This window comes from Geotrypetes seraphini, chromosome 10 (assembly GCF_902459505.1).
Source record: "Geotrypetes seraphini chromosome 10, aGeoSer1.1, whole genome shotgun sequence".
Lineage (NCBI taxonomy): Eukaryota > Metazoa > Chordata > Amphibia > Gymnophiona > Dermophiidae > Geotrypetes > Geotrypetes seraphini.
This window is the reverse complement of record NC_047093.1, coordinates 94,183,812-94,208,266: the sequence shown is the minus strand read 5'-3', so window position 1 is coordinate 94,208,266 and position 24,455 is coordinate 94,183,812. Positions and strand designations below refer to the sequence as shown.

The 24,455-nt window shown below is 43.1% G+C and overlaps 1 protein-coding gene across 7 annotated transcripts in view; it reads left to right on the top strand.

Annotated features, from left to right (window-relative positions):
- EHMT1 (euchromatic histone lysine methyltransferase 1) overlaps nucleotides 1-24,455 on the top strand; it is a 642,972-nt gene that overhangs the window by 154,800 nt on the left and 463,717 nt on the right. The window contains exon 1 of one of the 7 annotated variants that reach the window (XM_033961435.1): nucleotides 20,760-20,778. The exons of the other annotated variants lie outside the window; for them this stretch is intronic. Coding sequence (XP_033817326.1) covers nucleotides 20,776-20,778 — 3 coding nt within the window. The 5' untranslated portion in view covers nucleotides 20,760-20,775. Of the gene's footprint in view, nucleotides 1-20,759; nucleotides 20,779-24,455 lie in introns of those variants that run through there. 7 annotated transcript variants of the gene reach the window in all.

Genomic DNA, 24,455 nt, shown 5'->3' with positions numbered 1-24,455 from the left:
AGGTAGGAGTGCGCATGGGCGCTTACGTCACCAGCCGCCGATGCCTCCACAAGCCGGGACCGCAGCCAGCCGCTGATCTCCGTTCCTCCAGCGGGAGAGCGGACGGGCGGGGGGTGTGTCTCGGAGGAGAGGGATCGCGGCCACTCAGCACCCCCACCGAGGAGCCCAGCAACTTTCTTTCCCGGATCGGGACCCGAGTCCTTTGCCGCCCTCCCCCCTTCCCTTCCCGCGGATCCGACTACCTTGGCGATTCAGACTACCTTGGCGATTCAAGCAGTGTGTGCAGCAGTCTTCACACGCTGCTTCGGGCCCTTTTACTGCCCTGATTTGCTCTGCCGCGTGTCTGATGATGTCATCAGTGACGTGCCAGAATAAATCAGGCCAGTAGAAGGACCCAAAGCAGCGTGTGAAGACTGCTGCACAAGCTGGAATCGCCAGGTTCATAGTCTGTACCGCGGGAAGGGAAAGGGGGGTAGAGGAAAGCTAATGCTGCTGCAGGGAACTGGTGTGGGGGGAGGGAAATGGAGGGGGAGGGAATGCTGCTTTGGACAGACAGACAGAGGGAGGAAGGGAGACAGAAAGAAAAGAAGAAAGACACAGGGGCAGGGAGATACACAGAAAGACAGAAAGACAAAGGGGGCCAGGGACAGAGACAGACAGAAAGAAAGACAGCGGGAGTCGCGTCAGGAGGGGTGCGGGATGCGGCAGAGGGAACTTTTCCAATGGGTGCAACTGGGCGGATATTGGGAACCTCTGATCAGGGGCAGAGCAAGGTAAGTGTATCATAGGGATAAGAAGGAGGGGGGGGGGAGAAAAAGGAAGGGACACCTACTGCTGGACAGGGGGAGAAGGAAAGAGGTCCTGATGGACGGGGGGGGGGAAGAAAAAGGAACGGAGGCCTAATGTTGGACAGGGGGAGAAGGAAAGAGGTGCTGCTGGACAGGGGGGAGGTAAAACAAAGGGAGAAGGGCTGCTGCTGCATAAGGAGAGCAGTGAAGGGGTGGTGGTGGACACAGTGGAGGTAAAAGGAAGGGAGAATGGACAGGGGGAGCAAGCAAGGGGTGGTGATGGACAGCCAAGGAAAAAGAAAGACAGAAAGAAAGAAAGTGGCTAAGGAGAGAGAGAGAAAGAAATAAAGACAGACACACACACACATATTCTAGCACCCGTTAATGTAACGGGCTATAAGACTAGTACATAATAGTATACAAGTGAAATAAGAAAAATCACACAAAGTGATGTAGAAATTTGTATTAGAAGAACAAATTAATTGCCTTTAATTGGACTAATCTGTAACTTAAAGGAGGTAATTTACTAGCAGTTAACATTAACATGTGCTATCATCATTATTGAGCAATATTTGCTACAAGACTAATTTTTTAGAGTGGTGTTAGCTAATAGTAAATGAAGAAGGTAAATGTGCATTATAGATGGAAGTGGGGTTCTTGTAGATATTAAAAAGTGCAAATGGAAGTGCTCTACAGATGAGTGGCCAGTACTTGGAGATAATTTAAGTTTCACCTAGTCCTGTATCCAGTAAGGCTATGCTTAATAGAAAAATACCGGGAGAAGCCCACTACTCAAATATTTGAAAACATTTCAGTGTAGTACTATTTGCACTGAAGTTCCATTAAAAATAGGGATTAAATACCAACAGATGTGTATTAGCATTTCCATGGTGTGCATCAGAGCAAGTGGAAGCCTTGTGTTTTTTTAGATCTTTGTAGAAGTTGTTTTGATAATTCTTTGTTCAGTATTTATTTTACTAAGGGAATGTGTATTAATCCTAATTCTAGTGCAATATGTCTAATGGTCCTGAACACTAAGGTCTTGTATCTGAACTAGCAAATTGCTTGCAGAAAACTGTCAATCGTGTTTTCCAACTCTACCTCCTTTCCAGGGAGCTGTTCCTTCCCCCCTCATTTTGTTTTCCACAAGCAAGTTGCTCAGAAGTGTTTTTGATCTGCTTTGTGGCTTTATTATTTTTGAGTATTTTTGCTCAGTGCTCTTTGGAGGCTCAGTGCTCGGAGGTTCCAACTTGGTGGGACCTTTGCCTGGGAGAAGATGCAGACTTTGCACAGCAGGATCAGCCCCTCAGGAACACCTAGCTAGTTAGCCTGCTGGAATTTTTTAGAGCTCAGGCGCCATCCATTGTGTAGCTGCTCACATCCCTGATTTAGTCAGCAGTTTGAGTGCAGGCCATGTGGTTCTTTCCCGTCTCAGCTGGGACTAACAGTGGGCTGTCTGCATGGTCCTCCCCCCCTTTCACAGGGCAGTTTTCTGGGGATAGAGGTTCAGTCTGACCTCAGTCCAACTGGCAGCCAGAAAACCAGTGACTCTGTGAGACAAATTTTTTCTCCCTTTGATTTCAGCTGAAATCCTATGCTGAAGCAGTCATTTCCCAAGTTTATTAAAAATGTACTATCTCTCTATATGGTAATATCCATCTAAGTAGTTTACAATCTAGCATAAAATTATTCAAATAGAGAACAGTGTATCAATACATTACAAAAAGGTAGGGATCAGGAAAAGAGCTACAATATTGGATAGAAAAGATAAGGGAGGGAAACACATTGGGATAAACTATATGTCTTCCAGAATTGTTCTTAAAAGATACATATAAAAGCAGCTGAGCCAATGGACCAAACCTAGGACAACCTCACTGAACACACAAATTACCCCATAAGACGCACTTCTTCCATCCCCAAAAAGGGGGTGGAAATAAAGGTGCATCTTATGGAGCCACTAGGCCTGCCTGCCTGCCCTGTCCCTACCTGTCAGCCAGCCACTAGGCCGGCCTGCCTGCCTGCCCTGTCCCAGCCTACCACTAGACCACCAGAGGGGGACAGGATACAGAGCCTGGCAGGGAGGGGGGACAGGGTGCAGAGATTGGCAAGGAGTGTGGGGTTGGGTGCAGAGCCTGGCAGAGAGAATTTGTTCAGAATGTTTTTTTCCTCGCTTTCCTCCTCTAAATCTAGGATGCGTCTTATGGTCAGGTGCGTCTTATGGAGCGAAAAATATGGTAATCAATTTGTGGAGCAATTAAATGAAAAAATTACTTTCACAGAGAGGTGAGCGGGAGCGGTCACTGTCTCCTCCAAGATGATAATGATTAGCTAGGAAAAAGCTCTTAGCTTGATTCCCCAGTCTGTTTAGTGTGCTGATAGTGGAAGTCACTCTATTCAAAAGTAAACTTCATTAAGTGGTTCAACCAGGCATGGTTTCAGGGATTTCAAGTGCCCCTTCTTCAGGAACCGACGCTAAACTCAAAGCGAAGACAAGATGCCGCCAATTATGGATGGCCATTTGGCAAAGCAATATTGTGAGGCTGGATGGAGGAGCAACCAGAGGGCCCGGCCACCAGCTAAAAAGCAAAACAGTGATGTCAAAGATTAGAGGCGGAGATTGAGAACTCTGACAAAATGCAAAACTTAAAAAAGTAGATGAAAAAAAATGAAGACCATATATAAACTACCAGTCATAACCTTATTATATAATGGTATTCTATTCCAAAAACTCATTCAGACCAAAAGGTTGTAAAGTATTAAGAAGAAAAATCCAATATTGCTCACGGATCCATGCTAATATCACCTCTGAATTCAGTTGGAATCTGCTCCAGAGCAAACAAAGTCAGATCGTAAAAAGCGTGTTTGAATTCAAGGCAATGGACCACCAGAGGAGCAGACAAGTTGGTAGTATGTATCCTACTCTTGTGCTCGACCAATATCACTTTCACACTTCTGGTGGTGCATCCCACATATGACAAACCATATGGGCAAGTTATAACATAAATAACCCATTGAGATTGACAATCAGTATGATGTTTCAAAGTGTAGACCTGTTGAGTATGTGGATGACGCCAAGATGTTAATTGGAGAGAATGTCTGCACGTACTACATGAACCACATGGTTTGTGTTCCCCCATAGCTTCCCCCATTCATATGAATATCTTCATATGTTATCATTCATATGAATATCTTTTGTGGCCAACAAGTTAGTCAAATTTTTAAGATGGGTGAAAGCAATGCAGGGGTCCTCTGTAGAGGGCTCATGAGTAGTTAATACTTGTCAGTGTTTCTTAACAATATTAGCAATGGCACGAGCTTGATCAGAATAGGAGATCACACAAACCTGTCTGTCCATGGTGGCTTTGTTTTGAGATTGCAGCAGGAGGTCAGGGTTAATGTAAGGAGCCTGTTGATAAGCACGTTTGATTGCCCACTTAGGATAAACTCTCTCTCTCTAAAATGCTGGGACAAAACTTTTGCTTGGATTTTAAATTTGCTGGTCGTGGAACAAATACGTCTTATCCATAACAACTTGTTTCAGCCTGGGAGGATGGCAGCTACTAAAATGAAGATAGGTTGTTCCAATCTGTACTTTTCCTATATACAGTAGTACTCAGTTGTAATCCATCTTTCACAATCTTGGTGTCTAAAAAAGTAACAGATTGTTCGTGAACAGAGGCAGAAAATTTTAAGTGTCGATCTAATGAATTCAGCCACTGAAGAAATTCCTGAAATTTTGCTGTTGTATCAGACCATATCAAATACATCATTGATGTATCTGAGCCACAAAGTAATAGATGAAGTCCAATGGGATTTATACAGATGAAAATCCTCAAAGGCAGTGACATATAAATTAGCCACACTAGGGGCCATGGCCGTGGAATAAAGAGAGTGCTAAAGGAGGATAATGCCATCAACGACAAACTGAACACATTTTTTTGTATCTGTGTTTACCAAAGAGGATATACACAACATACCGGAAGCTGACAGGCTATATGTGGGAAACGAAGACAGGAAACTGAGAGGGTTGACGGTCAGTCTAGAAGAGGTATGCAAGCAGATTGATAGGCTTAAAAATGATAAATCCCTGGGACCGGATGGCATCCATCCGAGGGTAATCAAGGAATTGAAAGGGGCTTTAGCTGAACTGCTTCAACTAACGCCAATCTGTCGATCAAATCGGGAAGGATTCCGAAAGACTAGAAGGTGGCGAATATTACGCCGATCTTAAAGAAAGGTTCAAGGGGTGATCCGGGAAACTACAGACTGGTGACTCTGACCTCGGTACTGGGAAAGATGGTAGAGGCGCTGATAAAGGACCGCATCATTGATCACCTTGATGGACACAATCTGATGAGGACCAGCCAGCATGGCTTCAGCAAAGGAAGATCTTGCTTGATGAACTTGCTGTACTTCTTCGAGGGAGTAAACAGGCAGATAGACAAAGGTGACCCATTTGACATTGTATATCTGGATTTTCAGAAGGTGTTCGACAAGGTTCGGCATGAACGACTACTTCGAAAAATTGTGAGCCTTGGAATCAAGGGTGAAATACTCACATGGATTAAAAACTGGCTGGCGGATAGGAAACAGAGAGTGGGGGTAAATGGACAATACTCAGACTGGAAAAGCGTCACCAGTGGAGTGCTGCAGAGTTCGTTGCTTGGACCCGTGCTCTTCAACATCTTTATAAATGATCTGGAAATTGGTACGATGAGTGAGGTGATTTAAATTTGCAGATGATACTAAGTTATTCAGAGTAGTGAAGACATAGAAGGATTGGGAAGATCCGCAACGTGACATAAACACGCTAGAGAAATGGGCCGTGACATGGCAAATGAGGTTCAATGTGGATAAGTGTAAGGTGATGCATGTAGGTAACAAAAATCTTATACACGAATACAGGATGTTTGGGGCGTTACTTGGAGAGACCCCCCAAGAAAGAGACTTGGGAGTGCTGGTTGACAGGTCGATGAAGCCATCCATGCAATGTGCAGTGGCAGCGAAAAGGGCAAATAGGATGCTTGGAATGATTAAGAAGGGGATCACGAACAGATCGGAGTAAGTGATCATGCCGCTATACCGGGCCATGGTACGCCCTCACCTGGAATACTGCGTTCAGCACTGGTCACCGTACATGAAGAAGGACAAGGTACTACTTGAAAGGATCCAGAGAAGAGCAACTAAAATGGTTAAGGGGTTGGAGGAGTTGCCATACAGTGAGAGATTAGAGAAACGGGGCCTATTCTGCCTTGAAAAGAGGAGACCAAGAGGGGACATGATCGAAACATTCAAGATACTGAAGGGAATAGGTGAAGTTCTGATGTTGGTGAGCTTTGCAAACACAGCTCCTGAAGACGCCAGGTGGCGAAACACAGTCTTGTGTTGCACTGAATGCTTAATGAATTGAAGAACAGAGCTGATTGTGTTTAAGAAACTGTGATTTTCATATGCTAGATTGTTGTGCAACTCTCAGTTTGAAGCCTCTGTGACTAGATGGTCATGGACTAATGAACTCATGAACTAACCAAGATCCAGTTTTGGATAAAAGTAATCACAATGACTGTAGTATTTGTGTGAAAGTTGGGAAGTGAGTGTGAGTGATGGGGATTGGGTTCACTGACTAATTCTGATATTTATTAATAAATTAAGTATTGGTAGGTTGTAAAAGTACTGTAATGAAATGAACTGTGGGAGATAAGATTATAATTGAATTGATTCAGATAATACATGTTTGTATTAAATATTTAATAGCTGGTTTTAAGAATTTGAGTCATCCAATAGGCAGCTATTTAACTAACTGGAAAAAAAACCCCAAGCTTAGGCTTTAGATTATGCATATTCATTAGGCATATCTTGAAAACCCGACTGGCTGGGGAGTCCCCTAGGATAGGGTTGAGAACCACTGCATTACATTGATGTTTTCTATCCCGCCAATACCTTTCAGTTCTAGGTGGTTTACAACAAGAAATTAGCCTGGGCATTCCCTGGGAGATTACAAGGTTGATAGCTATAGTATGCGTCGGGATCTGGGAATGGTCGATATGGTTAGATCATTTGACAAATTTCTTGAATAGTATGGTTTTCAGTTCTTTCCTGAATGTTTTGTAGTTGGGCATCGTGGTCAGCAGATTTGAGAGGTGGTAGTCTATTTTTGTGCTCTAGTTGCTAGTAGACCGTCATATTTTTTTGCTTTGCATGCCTTTGATTTGGGGGATGGGTAAAGTGTGCTTGAGTTCTCCTTAGTCTGGATGTGTTTTTCCAGATTAGACAGTTGTTCAGATAGCTTGGTCCATTTCCATTTAGGGCTTTGAATAGGGTGCAGTAGAATAAAACAATACAGAAATCATTCGCAGTTATGAGAAACTTAAGACAAGTCAGAAAATTTGTCGAGAAAACACAATTTCAGCTCATAGTACAATCACTAATACTTGGACTACTAGACTATTGCAACATCCTCTATCTCCCGTGCCCTGCTACAATAACAAAACAACTACAAACAATTCAAAACACAGCTCTAAGACTCATCTACTCATTGAGGAAACACAACCACATCACAGAGGCATACCTCAACTCTCATTGGCTTCCAATTCCAGCAAGAATACTATTCAAATCTACTGTCTACTATTTAAAACTTTAAACAGAGATAGCCCAACCTACTTGACAACCGCCTCATCCAAACCACCTCAACCAGACATAGGAAAACTCACACCCCATTCACACACCCGCCAATCAAAGAAGTTAAACGGAAATTATATGATGGCCTTCTAGCCACTCAAGCAGCAAAAATAGACAACCAAATCGCCAAGCTTCTGATAACGACCCCAGATTACAAAACTTAAAACTTTCAGAAAAGAAATAGACTATACTTTTCAAAAAATCCCTGAAAAAGTCCTAACCTCTCAAGCTTCCTTCTTTCATCCCTCTAACCCCCCGAGCTCCCAAATAAACCTGCTCTACTCTTTTTTTTCCCCAAAAAAGGACCAGAAATCTTTTTGTAAAACATCCTCTTTAACTCTTTTGTAATCCGCCTTGAACCACAAGGTAATGGCGGAATAGAAATCCCTAATGTAATATAATTTGTATTGTATGCGTGCTTGTACTGGGAGGTAATGTGGTCGTATTTTTTCAGCGAGTATATTAGTCTTAGGGTTGTATTTTGGACTGTTTGTAATTGTTTTAGCATGTTGGCGGGGCATGACAGGTAAAGTATGTTACAGTAGTCCAGGAGTCCTAGGATTAGCACTTGTACTATGAGTTTGAATTGTTCGTTGTTGAAGTATTTTCAGACTTATCTTAAGTTGCGCATGGTTGCGAATGCCTTCTGAACCGTTTTGCTGATTTGAAGTTGCATGGTGTAGCCTTTTGGTTGAGGATGGGCTGGGGAGGGATTCAATGGTTGGGAGAGTGTAGATGGGCTGGAGTGAGGTTTGACGGAGACTTCAGCAGTTGGAACCCCAAGCACAGTACCGGGTAGAGCTTTGGATTCTTGCCCAGAAATAGCTAAGAAGAAGGAAAAAAAAAATTAAATTGAATCAGGTTGGGCAGACTGGATGGACCATTTGGGTCTTTATCTGCCATCATCTACTATGTTACTAGGAGGGGAAGATGGAACGAGTAGGACGCTGTGTCAAAAATTTAGCTTCCCCTTTAGTAATAACATTGGAAGAGAGGGCATCCTATACTGTTCGTTGGATCTCAGACTGTATTAATAAAGTAGGGTCTCCATCCATCCTAGTATCCTAGTATCCATTCTGTGTTGGTTATATGTGCATTAACTTGGACTTGGTATTGAGCCCTGGATTGGACCACCACAGCACCCCCTTTATCAGCTGATTTGATTATCAAATCAGGATCTCTACGTAAAAGAATCCAACACAGAATGATGAGCACGGGATAAATTAGAATGATTATTTGAAAAAATGGCACATATAATTGATTTTGATTGATTGACCTAAGGGTTTTGTGGGAATATATGGTATTAAGTAACAAACTAAATAAATTGGTTCACCAAATTTAAGAACTTTATTCTCCCAAAAAAGTACCTTATAAGTAATTCAATATGATATGGGAAGCCAATTTTCAGAGCATTATGAATCAGACAGTATTTTGTATTAATTGTAATCTTTTTGTGGAAGATAAAGTGAATTATAATTGTCAATCTGTTGGATTACCAATAAATGAATAAGAATAGTAAGAGCAGATAGAAAGAAAATGAGATCTAATAATTCTAATAATACATAATATATAAAAAGATTGTTTGACTGCTTGATCAATTTGTTGTTTGATCAATTTGTTGTTTAAATTTCAGTTGAGAATCTAAAATGATGCCTAAAAGCATGAACAGCATTTACTCTTGAAATTTTTACATTTTGTAATTCCAATGGTAAAGTTAGATCAGGGTCAACTAACTGTTGGCGTAAAAATAATGGCCTTGGAAGCCTATAGGGAAAATCGGGGAGAAGGGTGCCCTAAAAGTTTAATTTGAGGGTTTCTGACCCAAGAGCCCAGGTCTCCTCCTCTAAAACCCTTTTAAGCAATAAATTATAGGGACTTGTATACTGCCTTTTTGTAGTTACACAACCACATTCAAAATGGTTTACGTACAGGTAGTTCAAGCATTTTCCCTATCTGTCCTGGTGGGCTCACAATCTATCTAATGTACCTGGAGCAGTGGAGAATTAAGTGACTTGCCCAGGGTCACAAGGAGCAGCACAAGGTTTGAACTCACAACCTCAGGATTCTGAGGCTGTAGCTCTAACCACTACACCACACTCTCCTTGATTCCCTGTGATTTTGTTTTCCTTCAGGGAGGTCTCCATGGGCTGTTTTTGATGTGACCTTTTTGGCAGTGGCCATCTTATATTTTTAACAATCTTTTATTATTTTGCCTCCATCTGTTTCAAAACCTTTCAGTTTTGTTCAAAATCTACTAGGATAGACTCTTCAGGTATTTTTACCCCTTTATCATGCCAGGTTTGCGCTGAATGGTCGACTGAGGAACATCCATGTCCCATTTGGAAAGGAGTGGGGGAGGTGCAGAAGCCTCAGGCTCAGCCTCCAAGTCCTCCAGAGCTAGGGATCTGCAAGAGGCAAATCTCCAGGGAAAGACACCCCTCCTAGGACCCTCTGAATCTGTATTAGTCAAGCACAGTCACATGGGGGCCGCAGAGTGCAGGAGGACCAGCAGTAAATCCCTGCTGGGGTCAATCAGACCCCCAGTACAAGTCTTCACACTTCAGTACAAGTCTTGTGAGCCTTATGTAGAATGCTTATTTGAACTGCCAAGAGTCCTCAGCGCTGTTAGTGTACCAGTGATAGTGACGCAGGGGTTCCCCCCTTTAACAGGCACCCCAACCAAATGAGGATGCAGATTTAGACCAGGAGGCTCAGTCTGTCATGGTCTGGGAGGATAGCAAGTCCATTCCATGCCACTTTATCCCAGGATGAAGTCTTCCTGGCAGGGTCTTCTTCCGTGCAGGAGGACAGTGGTCAAAAGCAGGTGGCGACACTGGATCAGGGAGAAGACCCCACAGTGTGCCGGTTGTTCAGGGCCTCTTCTTTCGAGCATTATTTGTACCTCGCTGCAAGAGTTAAAGCTGGACATCCCATCAGCTTCTTCTTCTCAATGCTCAGTTGTTAGAAGTTCTGTGGCTCTGACTGTGTTCTTTCACTCGCATTTGAACATCACTAATCTGGTCACTGACCACTGGGAGTCGCCAGAAGGATCCCTTTGAGTGCTAAAACTATGGACAAGCAGTATTTTATGGTGCCAGATTTCCAGCAACTGTTTGTTAAGCTGAAAGTGGATTTGCTAGTGGTGCAGGTCACGAAACAAATCTTTCTGCCTAATGAAGTAGGTGTGATGCTAAAGGATCCTCAGAATCGCAAAGTGAACTTGCTCCTCAAGCATCAGTTTGAAACTTTGGCTCTAGGGATTAGGGCACCCCAGGACAAGAACAGGGGTGAATCGATAGTAATCAATTTGTCCTCCTTTTCTCTTACCCCTGACCAATCCCGAGTTCTCAGTCGAGGTCTTAGCTTTGTAATAACCCAACCTCCGGACTTTTTTAAACTGCATATAGCTCTGCATACCTTTATAAGAAAAATGCAGTTGAGGGTGTTTTTCCAACAAAACGCCCAAAACCAAAGAGAAGACATTGACCATGAAGAGGAGGATGTGGTCCAGTCTGGAAATTTGTAAGGTAAAATCCAAATGGGTCCTCCCTGGTCCTATGGACCCCCTTATCTATACCTTTAAGGAATTGGTATCCAAGGATTTGTGGCAAATACAGCATCAATGGTTGAACAGGGGCCCGTATAACATTACAAAACAGGAGCATCAAGGGTTGCAACAGCTACTTGCGGATGACGACACAATTATACTTAGGCAGATAAGGGAGTAGCAACAGTTCTGATGGACAGAAGAGATTATGAGGATGAAGCCTTACGATAGCTAAGTGACCTTCGGGCATGCAAAAAATTAGATCAGGACCCTACTGGGGTTTTGGCAGGGGATATATTGGACTGGCTTACCATACACCACAAAAGGGGAGTTCTTACCAAAAAGGAATATGTTTATCTTTTTGAGAAAAGTCCGAGGACTCCGAGGATTTCATTTGTCCCAAAAATACATAAAACTTTAGACAAACCGCCCATTGTAAACACCCGACGTCAATATTAGAACTTCTTTCTCAATTTATAGATTATTTCCTAAGGGGTGAAGTCCCAAAAATTGCATTGTTTATTAAGGACTCATCTCATTTTTGGAGGAAATTGTCACAGCTTAAAATTGACATGCATGACATATGGATGGTTACACTAGATGTGACGTCCCTGTACACCCAGATTCCGCAGGCCCAAGCTCTGGAGGTGATTGAGGAAGTATTGCAGCGTAGGGTTCCTCCTCAGCGGATTCCCACAGCATTTATGATGAAGTTGGCACAATGGGTCATCCAATTTAATTATTTTCAATATAAAAAGGATTTTTTTTCAACAAGTACAGGGGGTGGCCATTGGGGCTACCTTGGCTCCATTGGTAGCCGCCCTGTACATGGCCAGATTTGAGGACTGTTTTGTTTACAGAGCAACTCATTATTCCTATGTACCCTTTTGGATTCGTTTTTTGGATGGCGTGTTCCTGTTATGGCGGGGGACACGGAAACAATTAGATCAATTTGTATTGCATCTGAATACTGTGGATGAACACATAAAATTCCCGATGACATGCCACCAGACTCATATAGAGTTCCTCGACATCACCATTTCGATGGTGGAGGGTGAGATGTTCACATCATTATTTAGAAAAACGGTGGCGCGAAACACGTTACTCCACTTTGATAGCTTTCACCCATTTAAATTATGGTTTAACCTACCTATTGGCCAATTCTTGAGAGTTTGCCGAGCATGCTCAACCCTTGAGGAATTTAAAAGCTAAGCTAAGCTGCTCACTAAGAGATTTTTAGAGAGGGGGTACCCAGGTAGAGCTATTAAACAAGCATATACACGAGCTAAATATGCTCAAAGGGAACTTTTACTAAAAGAACCAGATCACGTGGATGAGAAGGAAGGTGAGGTTTTGACATGTGTTCTCCCCTTTTCCCGAGCAGTTAATTTTTTAGTTAGAATTATGAAACAGCACTGGCATGTGGTACAGATACACCAGGCTCTTTATGAATTTCCTAGGATAGCATATTCTAGGGTAGGATATTCTAGGGTAGCATATTCTAGGATAGGATATTCTAGGGCAGTGGTTCCCAAACCTGTCCTGGGGGACCCCCAGCCAGTCAGGTTTTCAGGATATCCCTAATGAATATGCATGAGAGAGATTTGCATACCTGTCACTTCCATTATATGCAAATCTCTCTCATGCATATTCATTAGGGATATCTTGAAAACCTGACTGGCTGGGGGTCCCCCAGGACAGGTTTGAACCACTGTTCTAGGGAGATAACGATAGGACAATGGTTCAACTTTCAAAAATACGGGGTGAGAGAGAGGGGGAAGGGGGGCCAACATAGAAAGTGTGGAAAATGCCAGTGGTGTGCCACTACTATAGAAGGGGCTAGCTGGAATGTCCTGGGTAGGGAGGTTGTTTTGAAGTCCACATTGGACACAGACTGTAACTCGATGGATGTGGTATACGCTATAGCAGGGGTGCCCAACGCGTCGATCGCGATCGACCAGTAGCTCAGGAAGGCAACTCGAGTCGATCGCACTCGTGTTGCCGTCCTGATCTACGGGCCGATCAGCCTTCCTCTCCAGTGTTCTCCCTAGGGCCTTTTAGCTGGGCGGTCCGCCCAGCTGTCATCTGCCGCTGCTGAACATTAAACCCCCCCCCCCAAAAAAAAAACCGGCTTGGAGATTTCAGCCCCTAGCGAACTTATGCTCCGGGCTCTAACGTGTGCGTACAGGCTTCTCTTCTCTTCCCTCCGAAACCGGAAGTTATGTCCGGGGAGGGGGGGGGGGAGAAGGGAAGCCTGCACGCACATGTTGAGAGCCCTGAAGCAAGCGTTTGCTACGGGCTAATACGGGAGACAGGTTAGTGAAGCATTTGTTCTTGTTCCTGCCGGGTCCTGCCTACTTTCTGTTTCCGCGAAGGCAGGACCCGGCAGCATTTCCCCCAATAGGTTGATCACGATCTTGGGCTGATCAGCCTTCCTCTTCCCGACGGCAGAATTGACGTCGGGGAGAGGAATGCTGGTTGGCCGAAGCAGGGAGAGCTTGGGGCCTGTTATTGGTGGCGTTTGGGTCCTGGTCCCTGATGGCAATGGCAGTGGCAGTGGCAGTGGCAGTGGCTTGGGGGAGGGCAGGGAGAAAGAAAGAAAAAGGGCAGGCAGGGAGACAGAAGGAAAGAAGAGAAACAGAAAAAAATGAAAGGGAGGCAGAGAGAAAGAAAGGGCAGGGAAGAGGAAGGAAAGTTGGGGGGAAGGAATGAGGTCTGGAGGAGAAGAAGCATACATGCTAAAAGAAGGGAAGAAAGATTGTATGCACAGTCAGAAGAAGAAAGTGCAACCAGAGACTCATGACACCAGACAAGGTAGGGAAAATGATTTTATTTTAAATTTAGTGATCAAAATGTGTCTGAATTTATATCTGCTGTCTATATTTTACACTAAGGTCCCCTTTTACTAAACCGCAATAGAGGTTTTTAGCGCAGGGAGCCTATGAGTGTCGAGAGCAGCGCTGGGCATTCAGCGCATCTCCCTGCGCTAAAAACTGCTATCGTGGTTTAGTAAAAAGGGAGGGGATATATTTGTCTATTTTTGTATGGTTGTTACTGAGGTGATAGTGCTTAGAGTCATCTGCTTTGACCTCTTTGAAAAACCCTGGAATAGGAATGATGATTAACATTTTCTATGCATACAGTGTGCTTTGTGTTTTTTTTTAATTTTATTGTTGGTAGATCATTTTGACTTGGTCATTTAAAAAGTAGCTCGCAAGCCCAAAAAGTGTGGGCACCCCTGCGCTATAGTATGCCCGTGTGAATTAATATACATCGGACGGATTAGCAGACCGGTAAAAACACGGTTAACAGAACACAAATCCCGCATCATTAATAAACATCTTCAGGCCACCATGGTGACCCACTGGATAACTAAAGCTCATAAGGTGAAAGAAATTAAGTGGCAGGTCATTGATAAGACTAAAGGGAGGGACAGTGGGAATACTGAAAGGGAACTGAATGAAAAAGAACAGAGATACATTTTTCAGATTGATACTGTGGAACTTTTCTGAATGGGGAACTGGAATGGGCGTCTCTGTTAGGTTGACGAATGATCCAATGGTTGAATAAGGTTGGTAACTTGTGAAATCCACTAGTATTTAAATTCCGGGGTGAGACACCGCCGCCATCTTTCTCTCCTAAGCAACATAGAGTCGGATGACAGCGACACCCTCGGTAAGGACTTATTTAAACATAAATATTTAAAAGATTAGATGGTTAAAAAATGAGGAATTTATAGAATAAGGAAGGCTAATGTTTTATAAGATAGTTGAAACGCTTTTCTTTTTTGTTTTTAGGGAGACCCTTGATAAAGCACAGGCATGCGAAACATGTCGAGTCGTCTCTCCCGAGTCATGTTAGCCTAAAGATAAGTGGCTTAAGTTTTTATACACTAACTATATGGGACTTTCATTAGAGTTAAGAATAAAGATAACTATTAAACATTTGAAGATCAGATTAGAATTACGGGTGTGAAAGCCGATGATGAGAGCCATGTAAGTCTTCCTGCTGCCAAAATTTATTACAGCTGTGGAGCGGTGGGGCTGAGGTTTCTCGCAAACCTAAAAGAAGGTTGGATACTCGATTTTGAATTTGGGACCCAATTATTTAAGTGACATCTTCCTTGTGGCATGTCTCGGGCCTCTGACCTGATAGATGAGGAAAATCCCCAAAAGCTCCTTTCTGGGACGAATTATATTGCTGATGCACTGCATGATCTTATCAGAGTTATGAGCAAGGTCTCGGCCAACAGGAGATGCTACCTCTAAGGTCACGCAAAGCAGGCTTCCATTTCAGAGGTAGATGCTCTTTGGCCAATGTGATGGACTGCTGTCCCAAGTCCTTACCGGACAGCATACCCTAGATGGCCCAGTGTTCGTATTGGGGTAATTTTCAATACGCCTGAAGATTTCGTACATATTCAGGGGCCAAATAACTCAAAGACCCTTTCAGGGATCACATTAGATTCAGCAGGGGCAGGTGACAGCAAGAATCAGGCTCTCGCCTCTCAGCAGTCACTAAGAAAGCACAATGATGCCGGGCCAGAGGTTGAACGCCCTCAGACAAGGGGTAGGCTGTTGCCTTTTGGTTAGTCTGGTCTCAGATGGGCACAGGCTGCTGGGTTCTAGATGTAATCTGGAAGGTACAAAATTGAGTTTTGTGTCCCCCTGCCAGACTGCTTTGTAACTTATCGGCTGGCTGGAGAGAGCCCTCAAAATTTAGGCTATGGTGAAAAGGCTACTGGCTGTTCGGGCCATAGAGCTAGTCCCGGATGCAGACTTGGGCTCAGGCAGGTACTCCATATACTTTATCATGTCAAAGAAAGGCTCAGATGACTGCAGACCTATTCTAGATCTCAAGTCGGTCAGTGTGGATCTGAAGATACCACACTTCCACAAGGAGACCATTTGGTTAGTCATAACGGCAGTGGCTCCAAGGGAATTTCATTCCTCCCTTGATCTGATTGAAGCCTATCTTCACATTCCCATTTTCCAGGCCCACAGAAGGTACTTGCAATTTCGTATGATGGAGAAGCATTTTCAGTTCTTGTTCCACACCTTTACCAAGGTAATGTTGGTGGTAGCAGTGTACCTTCACAAAGCTGGGATTTAGGTGCACCCATATTTGTACAATTGGCTCATCAGAGTTCTGTTCAAGGAGGAAGATGAGCTGGTGCAACTCCTCCAGAGTTTGGCTGGATAGGCAACTTCAAAATGAGTCAGCCGGAACTGAATTTGCACCTGGAGTACTTGGGAGTCTTGTTCGACACTTCTTTGGGCCAAGTGTTTCTTCCAGAGTCATGCTGACTGAAGTTCCAGAAGCAGATTTCGAAGCTACTACAGAGATCTGCCCTCATGACATGGCGGCATCTGCAGGTCCTGGGGTCGATAGCAGTGATCATAGAGGTGATTTCTTGGGCCAGTGCGCACATATGAGACCTCTCCAAGACTCTCTCGCTGGCTCCTTCAGTTGGACTCGCTACAATAGCCACTCCCCTGGCTAGTGCTGTCTGATTCATGATTCAAATAGATTCACTGATTCAGTTTGGCTGAATTGTTTCAAATTGATTTGTTAAAAAAAAATCAGGCTCACCGATTAAGGCACTGTGGGGAGAGGTGTGTGTGTGGTTTGCTCTGGATTCAGACCTTAAGGGGATGCTCCCAGGGTTGGCGTTTGCATCCAAATGTCTTCTTCCAACGGCAGCATCGGCCTTCACCTGGCATTTATCCTTCCTCTCTGGGTCCTGCCTTTGCAGAAACAGGAAGTAGGCAGGACCAGCAGAGAGGAAGGCCCAACACCAGCAGAGCAGTGAGTTGAGAAGACTGCTGCCGATGACGAGAGAGGTACATGTCGTGCACCCACCCCCCTACTCTTCCCCACAGCTTGAGTGTTTCCGATCCCACTTTTCCCTGCCGTTTGAGTGCCCCCTGTGTACATCTTGACAACATCTGTCACCTGCTACTTGCGAAGGTCTCAGTTCTCTTCTGATGTCACGTCCTGGTCCCACAACCTGGAAGTGATGTCAGAAGGGAGCCGAAGCATTCACATGCAGCAAGTGGAAAATGCTGCTCATGCTGTATTGGTGAACATTTTTAAAGAGGTACGCCTCAGACAGCTCTTTTGATCTCACCATGGTGTTCACTCTCACCGCAGCAATTGTGAGCACACCAAACTAAATGTTTGCGGTTTAAGTAGGGCAAACCTTCAAAATGCTGAGTAACAATGTTCTAATCATGTACACCTGATGCGATAATATCTGTGTGTGATTTGAGCCACTTTAAGTGGGAGGATATGTGGGGGTGTCCTAATTTATTCCTCAGTTTAGAGTACACATTTTTGTGGATACCTTTTGTTTCATGAGTAAATCAAGGAAAGTTTTTGTTGTTTACTTGCAATTACATCACTTTCTTTTCCAGAGATTAAAAAAAAAAAAAAAAAAGATTTGACATCGATATGTGAACATTTCTTAAGAAAGAACTGAAAATTTTATGGGGTGTCCTAATTTTTTCAAATGAATGTATACTGTGCAAAATATAAAGATCACACATGCCAGGGATGGTGTTAGGCAAAGGAGTGCAGTTAGGACAACTGCCCCTCTGGTTAGAGAAAATCCTAAGCATGATGGAAGCTAAAGAAGGCATGGGCTAGTAATGAGCTTTGGGATCCTCTTTCAAATTTTTGCCCTGGGCCCTACCCTTGTCTAACACCAGCACTGGCAGGATAAACATTTCAGTTCTAATATATTCTAATTACAAAATAGAAAATAAAATTATTTTTTCTATCTTTTGTTGTCTGGTCATTTTATTTTTCACGTCATGTTGGTCTCAGGCTCTGATTTCTGTTTTCTTCCGTCTTCTCTTAACAAACTCACTAGGGTCTCCTGCTGATTTGACATTTCTTCTTCTCTGTGCTCACCATCAATCTTCCATCTTTGTGTTACCTATCTTTTCCTTATCTGTGTCCCCTATTCTTCACTGTCTGGCATCTCCCCTTTGTCCAGCTCCCTTTATTTATCATCGCTACTCTGCGTCCTGCATTACTCATCTCTCTTGTGTTCCTATTCTCTCCCACATCTGTGTCCATATACCCCCTCCCATGTCTGGCATTTCCCCTCTCTCTCTCCATATACTGTTCCCATGCAGCATCTGTGTCCCTGTCCCTATTTTTCTCTCCATGCCCATTATTTTCCCCTGTGTTACTGATACCTTCCTGTGTCTCTCCTTCTTCCTTCATCTGCTTAGTAGGGCATCTTTTTCCCTTCTCTTCCCTTTAGCCCCTTCCCCAACAGGTCCAGTACCTTCCCTCCAGCAGCCCCCCTTCCACAGGTGCAGCAACTCTTCCCCTTTACTCCTGCTTCCCCCTCCTGCAGGTCCTGAAACTCTCTTCCTTTCCTTCAATTCCAGGCTCCTCTTATGCCCTTTCCTCCAGCCCCAGCTCTCCCTCCTGTGCCCTTTCCTCCAGCCCCAGCTCTCCCTCCTGTGCCCTTTCCTCCAGCCCCAGCATCTGCTTTGTTGACAGCTCCAGCTTCCCCCCTCATGGGTCAGGCGGCTCCAGCCAGCTTCACTCCCTCCCTGCTTCTGGGCATATACCTTGAAGAAGAGTGAGCCGACCAATGGTACTTGTGACCTTCCCTTTGCCAGGCACATCCTTATGATGCAATTTCCTCTTTTCACAGACAGAAATTTGCTCATAAGGAGGAGCCCAGCAGAGGGAAGGGAAGGCTGTGACCATGAGCACCATCGATTGGCTTGCTCTTCAGGGTATATGCCAGCAGCAGCAAGGGAGGGAAGCCAGCTGGACCCACGAGCGAGGGATGGGCTAGAACTGCTGGACCCATGAGCGAGGGGGGTGGGCTTGAGCTGCCAGACCTGCAAAAAGGGGGGGGGGGGAAGGGAAGGATAGAGCCACGCGAACTGTCGAGCTGTGTTTGGGGGGGGGGGGGTTGTTTCCTGCAGAGCGGTAAAAGGTTTTGTTCCCACACTGGCAGTAAATATATCAAATTTTTGCCGTTTCTTGCAGTTGCCCTGGGAAACGGGCACCGTGTCATTCTCTAATGTAGAGCTCTGATGAGCTCCAATTTCGATATTCCTGATCTTTTTGCTGGAGGGACTTCAGAAGGGGCTCTCAGTAGGTTCTCTGTAGGTGCAAGTAGGAGGTCTTAACTGTTTCCAAGCCTGAGGGGAATGAGTCTCCTTGGTCTGTCACCTGGATGTTGCCTGGTCATGAAAGGGGCTTTGTGGTTGCACCTTTCGGTGCATTTCCCCTTCCTGGAACCTTAATGTCATGTTGCAATATCTCACTACTTCCATATGAGCCCTTAAGGGAGGCTTCCCTCTTGGATCTTAAAGTCAAGACAGTGTTCCTGGTGGCAATTATGTTGGCGAGATAGGCTTCCAGGTTACAAGCTCTTTCCTGCAGGTTCCTTAGGTTCACGGAAGCAGGTCTCTCCTTATGTACATTCCTGTCTTTCTTACCGAAGGTAGTCTTGGCTTTCCATGTTGATCAGGCAATCTGTTTCGCACTATGGGGTCTAAGAAAAAGATAAAGCTTTGAATTTGCTGGATATCAATTGAGTATTTCTTTGGTACCTTGAAATTATCAATGAGTTTTGCATTTTGGATCACCTTTTTGTTCTCACCAGTCATGCCAAGAAAGAGGCCAGTGTCTAAAGCCTCAATTTTCAGACGGATTGAAATGGCCATTTCTTCCGCGTATGTGGACTGTGGTAAACAACCACTGATTATCTAAATAAACAGCGTCAGAATTGTGCCTCCGGAGGTGCCTACCGGTGGCTAACACTGGAAGCGGGGTTAGGTGCTGGTAGGCACCTCCGGAGGTGCAATTCATGTCAAAGGTAGGCGCTAGATATGTAGTCCTTGAAAACCCTGGCCTACATTTCTGGTGCCTTTCTTTGCTGGAGGCACGCTTCTGTAAACGGTGCTGCTTCGTGATTGACAGTGATCGGCGTCTGCTTTTAAGGTGACCGCTGACAATGGCACCTTATAGAGAATCCGGCAGTAAATGTACAAGTAATTCATAGAAACATAGAAATAGATGGCAGATAAGGGCCCACGGCCCATCTAGTCTGCCCACCTTAATGTCCCTCCCCTACCTTTGCCCTGTGAATAGATCCCATGTGCCGATCCCATTTGGCCTTAAAATCAGGCACGCTGCTGGCCTCAATCACCTGTAGTGGAAGACTATTCCAGCGATCAACCACTCTTTCAGTGAAAAAGAATTTCCTGGTGTCACCTCGTAGTTTCCCGCCCCTGATTTTCAACGGATGCCCTCTTGTTGTCGTGGGACCCTTGACCCTCCTTAACAAAGCAGTATTTCACTACATTTCAGTATCTGCTCCAAAATATTTTCCTTTTTCCTTGAAAATACCAATGACCTGAACCTATTTGTTTTTTCATTCCAAATGTACACAATATGTGAAAGTATGTGCTTATGACAACACATACTGAAGAAACTTGCTTGGTGCTACATAGAGTTGTTAGGAGTTTGTTAGAGAGATTCAGTTGAATCCTCTACCCTTTGCTAATGACACTTCCTTCTCATTGTACTTGCAATTCATGAGTTGCTCTGAAATGGCTGTGGAGCTGCCTCTACTGAGCATGCACCAGCTGAAACTGCACCCGCAGAGTGAGATGAACGTGTGGCTGAGAGAGTAAGTAGGCCTGAAGTCAGGGATCTGGAAGGAAATGCAGCTGAACTCCAACAAAACCAGAGGTGGCATGGTGTTCTGGAAATTTCATTCATATGGTATGTAGACACTGGTAAGAGCTTTCGAGCTGCAAGGAAACAGCACTTGAAGTAGCTGTTGCAAATGAAGTACTGGAACGGATTCAAAGAAATAAAAAAGCAGCAGCATAGTTAATCACTAACATGATATGGCTTTAAACTGCTTTCTGCTTCTGATCTTGGAGAAGAACTTTAAAGTAATTCTGTTCAATGACTGATACGTAGATAATGTGTTGCTGAATGTACATTTTTATGAAGAAACACAGCCAAGGGAAACTGAAAGGTGGACTTGGAGGGAAATTCAACCACACTTATGCTTCTGCTGCAGTTTTGGTGCTTGAGTATTGGCTTCCTCAGTGGGGTGCACACCCTCAACTTGATGCTTAACCATTATGCATAGCATAGTTCAGGGCTGCTGCTTATACTGTAACAGTATTCACTTTTCTTAGTTGTCTGTTAAGAGGGGGGAGGGGAAAGGAATAGAGAGATAATAGTTTTTAATCTTTTATTTTTTTTGCAGCAAGAAGAATTGCTGGTCTTTGTTGTTTTGCAATTACTTTGTAAACTGCATCTTTTTCATAGTAGGATGGGGAAAATACAAAACTAATTTTAAAATGATAATACTAAGACTATTGTTCAAAAATGTTCTATTTGGTTCCACTTCCTCTCCCAGTACTTGGCTTATGGGTGATCAGAAGCCTTCATAATAGTCCATCTGGTAGAATGAAGAAAGTGGGATACTCTTTAGTAACTTTTCAAGTGTCTGTATGCTAATAGTCTACTTAAATCATAAATTCAGAGTATCTTAAAATAAATCTACCCCATAGTTGCTGTACCACTCAGAACATTGATATCATTTGTGTATTTGAGTGGCTTTATGTGGGTCAGTATCTCATTTTGATTTTAAGAGTGTTTAATGTAAGCATGTCTAATTTAAATTTGTTGATCTATATAATTCTGCAGTATGGTTGTTAAGGCAAAAGAAGGAAGCTACTCAGTCTTAGGTCTGGCATAGTATCTTTCCATCTCTGATTGACTTCAAGTCCTACCAGAATTTGTGTAAATAATGTATTAGAAAACTGACGGCGACTTATTATCTGTGCATTTTTCAAAGTTCATTCAAAGGATTTGTCTGCTCAGCACTTTGTATTTATAGGTTTTCATGACTTTCCTTATTTTGTTTAATTTTCATTCTTCTGTGCTGAACTACAATAGTCAGAGGAACTTATTAAAGCCTGCATGCACAAAAACAGGCTAGTCTGGCTGATTTTATAGGCAAATCTATTGTTTTAGTGTTGTGTGTCTTAAGGTAAACAACGAAGAAATGTTGATTTGAAGCAGCCATTTTTGTTGGTTTCATACCCACCCTTAACAGGATTTTGAGAATTTGTTTGTTGTGTAGTCATGCCACATGTTTGTCTTAAATTCCTGGTATATGAGAGGAAGAGATAACAACAGGAAAAATTCATGCAAACTGGTATGAGTTGTTGTATTGGTATTCATTCTTAAAGAGGGCAGAGTAAAAGTGGTTTCACGTGGTGAAGCTGTATATTTCTACATTTGCATTCAGAAAAGAAGCTTTGCAATGGAGGTGAGAAGCTGATGTTGCTCTGACATGGGTCCAGTGATTTCCCTGAGATGTATTCTCCTTCTTTCTGAATCCTGAATGTTGTAGACTTAATATGTCTTATCCCTAGGGCTGTTTTTGCTAGTTCTAAATATTCCACTTAAATACAGCCTTCCAGACAGTCTAAAGTGTACCACAGCAGGACTGTTGCAATTAAGGAGGTGGACAATGTGAACAACTCTTTAGGAATTTATTGGTCTTGAATTTTTTGTCAGGAAATCCTAACTTGAGTGGGCAAGTAAGTAATAAAGTACTGGACATTAAGGCCATATTTGGTAACCTTCCCTATCACAATTAACAATTTAATTGTATTCTGGCATATCCTTTTGTAAAGTTCTTAAGGAAAATAAATAAAACTGTGTGCTCTTATCAGCGTGCATATTAAACAGAAGTAGGCTATATTGAATTCTGAAAATGCTGACAAATGTTCCTTGTGCTTTAGAAAACCTGTATTCATACCTCATAAATACACGTTGATTATCATGCACTTACACTGAATGATAGTGAGAGGTTTAAACTGTCCAAGAGATAACTATATATTTTGTGTTCAGAAATGTCCTCCTAAAAAGCTCTTCCTAAACTTGAAATGTATGTCTGACAGAATAAGAATGAAATAACTTTGCAAGGGGGCAGCTTTCAAACTCAAATTTTCTAGCCCATCTTGACCCAAGTTTTAAAACTACTAGATTTAACATGCACATGCTAGAAAATGGATGGTTGTTACACTGCTGGAAATACTTGGTTTATAGAAGAGAAAAATTGGGTGCAAAAGTTTTTTTTTTTAATATTGACTTAAGTCATAAAACAACAGTAAGCTTTTGAAAGAAACTGTCTTCACTTGCATTACTGTGGTTGATTTCAGATATTTCCGGATTTTTCAGCATGGCTTGTAATCGTCATTACTTAGAAGCCAATTAATGGATAAGTTCTTTCACTGCTTTATTGCCTGCCACATATATAATTTGTTTCTTGGTTGTTTGTAATGGAAAAGGACAGTTCATTGTTCTGCTGTATGTAATTCTATGGAGGAGGAGTTTGTGCCTTTGCACTGCCTGGTTTCCATAAAATGGCTGCAGCTTACAGTGAAGAGTGAAATGGTGTCCTGTGCTTGTCTGTTGCTGGCATAAGAATGACCTATAGAGGGAGCTAGGTCATGTGGCCTGTGCAATGTAGACCAAGAAGGAAGGAACAGGCAGTTTGCTAGCTTCCATCAAAAAAAAGAATAAGCAACTTATCAAGGAACTGCTCAGGTACAGCTTCACATAAGGCAAAGAGAGGATAAATAGGATACTTGTGGTTGGTTTGCCAGGAGACGGCTAAAATAGTTATGCTTGCAGTGCTTCAGGTTTTAACTTCCATTGTTGGTTATTTAACTGAATCACTGTGTGACTTAGAACATTCCATTGAGCATGTAAATACCAGAAGAAGAAACAGTCTTGTCAACCAGGCATAATTCACATCCAGTTTTGCTTTAGGATAATGGCCCTTTGTAATGTAATGTGATATTTCTGTGCAGGAATAGTCTATAGCTTCATCTTGAACGTTTGTTGAAGCAGCATGCAGCATCTTACCCTACCACTTATACATTGTAAGATCTTTGCACAACGTTGCTTGCCACACTGATGTGAGATTTTCAGTAAAAGTGTTTGATCACTGATTTTATCTTTTGTTTCTCTTCTCTTGACTAGGAGATGTATGTGGGCTTATTTATTTATTTTTTTGTTGTTATTTTGTATCCTTATCAATGGGGAGATATTTAGCAATTGAAATGGAGGGGAGGTTTGAAAAGCCAGTTTTAAATGTGTTTAAAGTAATTTTAAAGTTCTTTTTTCTGACCATCACAACTTGCTAGCAACAAAGATCCAGAGTTAAGCCCTTTTATTTGACCAGTTGAAGTATTTTTGTACCCCGTTCAAAATTTTGATCTAAATGTGATCAGTTGCTTTGGATTTGTTATGACCAAACTCTGATAATTTGGTTTATAATAATAAGGTGTTCTGTAGTTTATTGCTGTATGATAACTGTACATTACAAATTCTGTAGGTTCTATATACCTATATTATTTATTTTT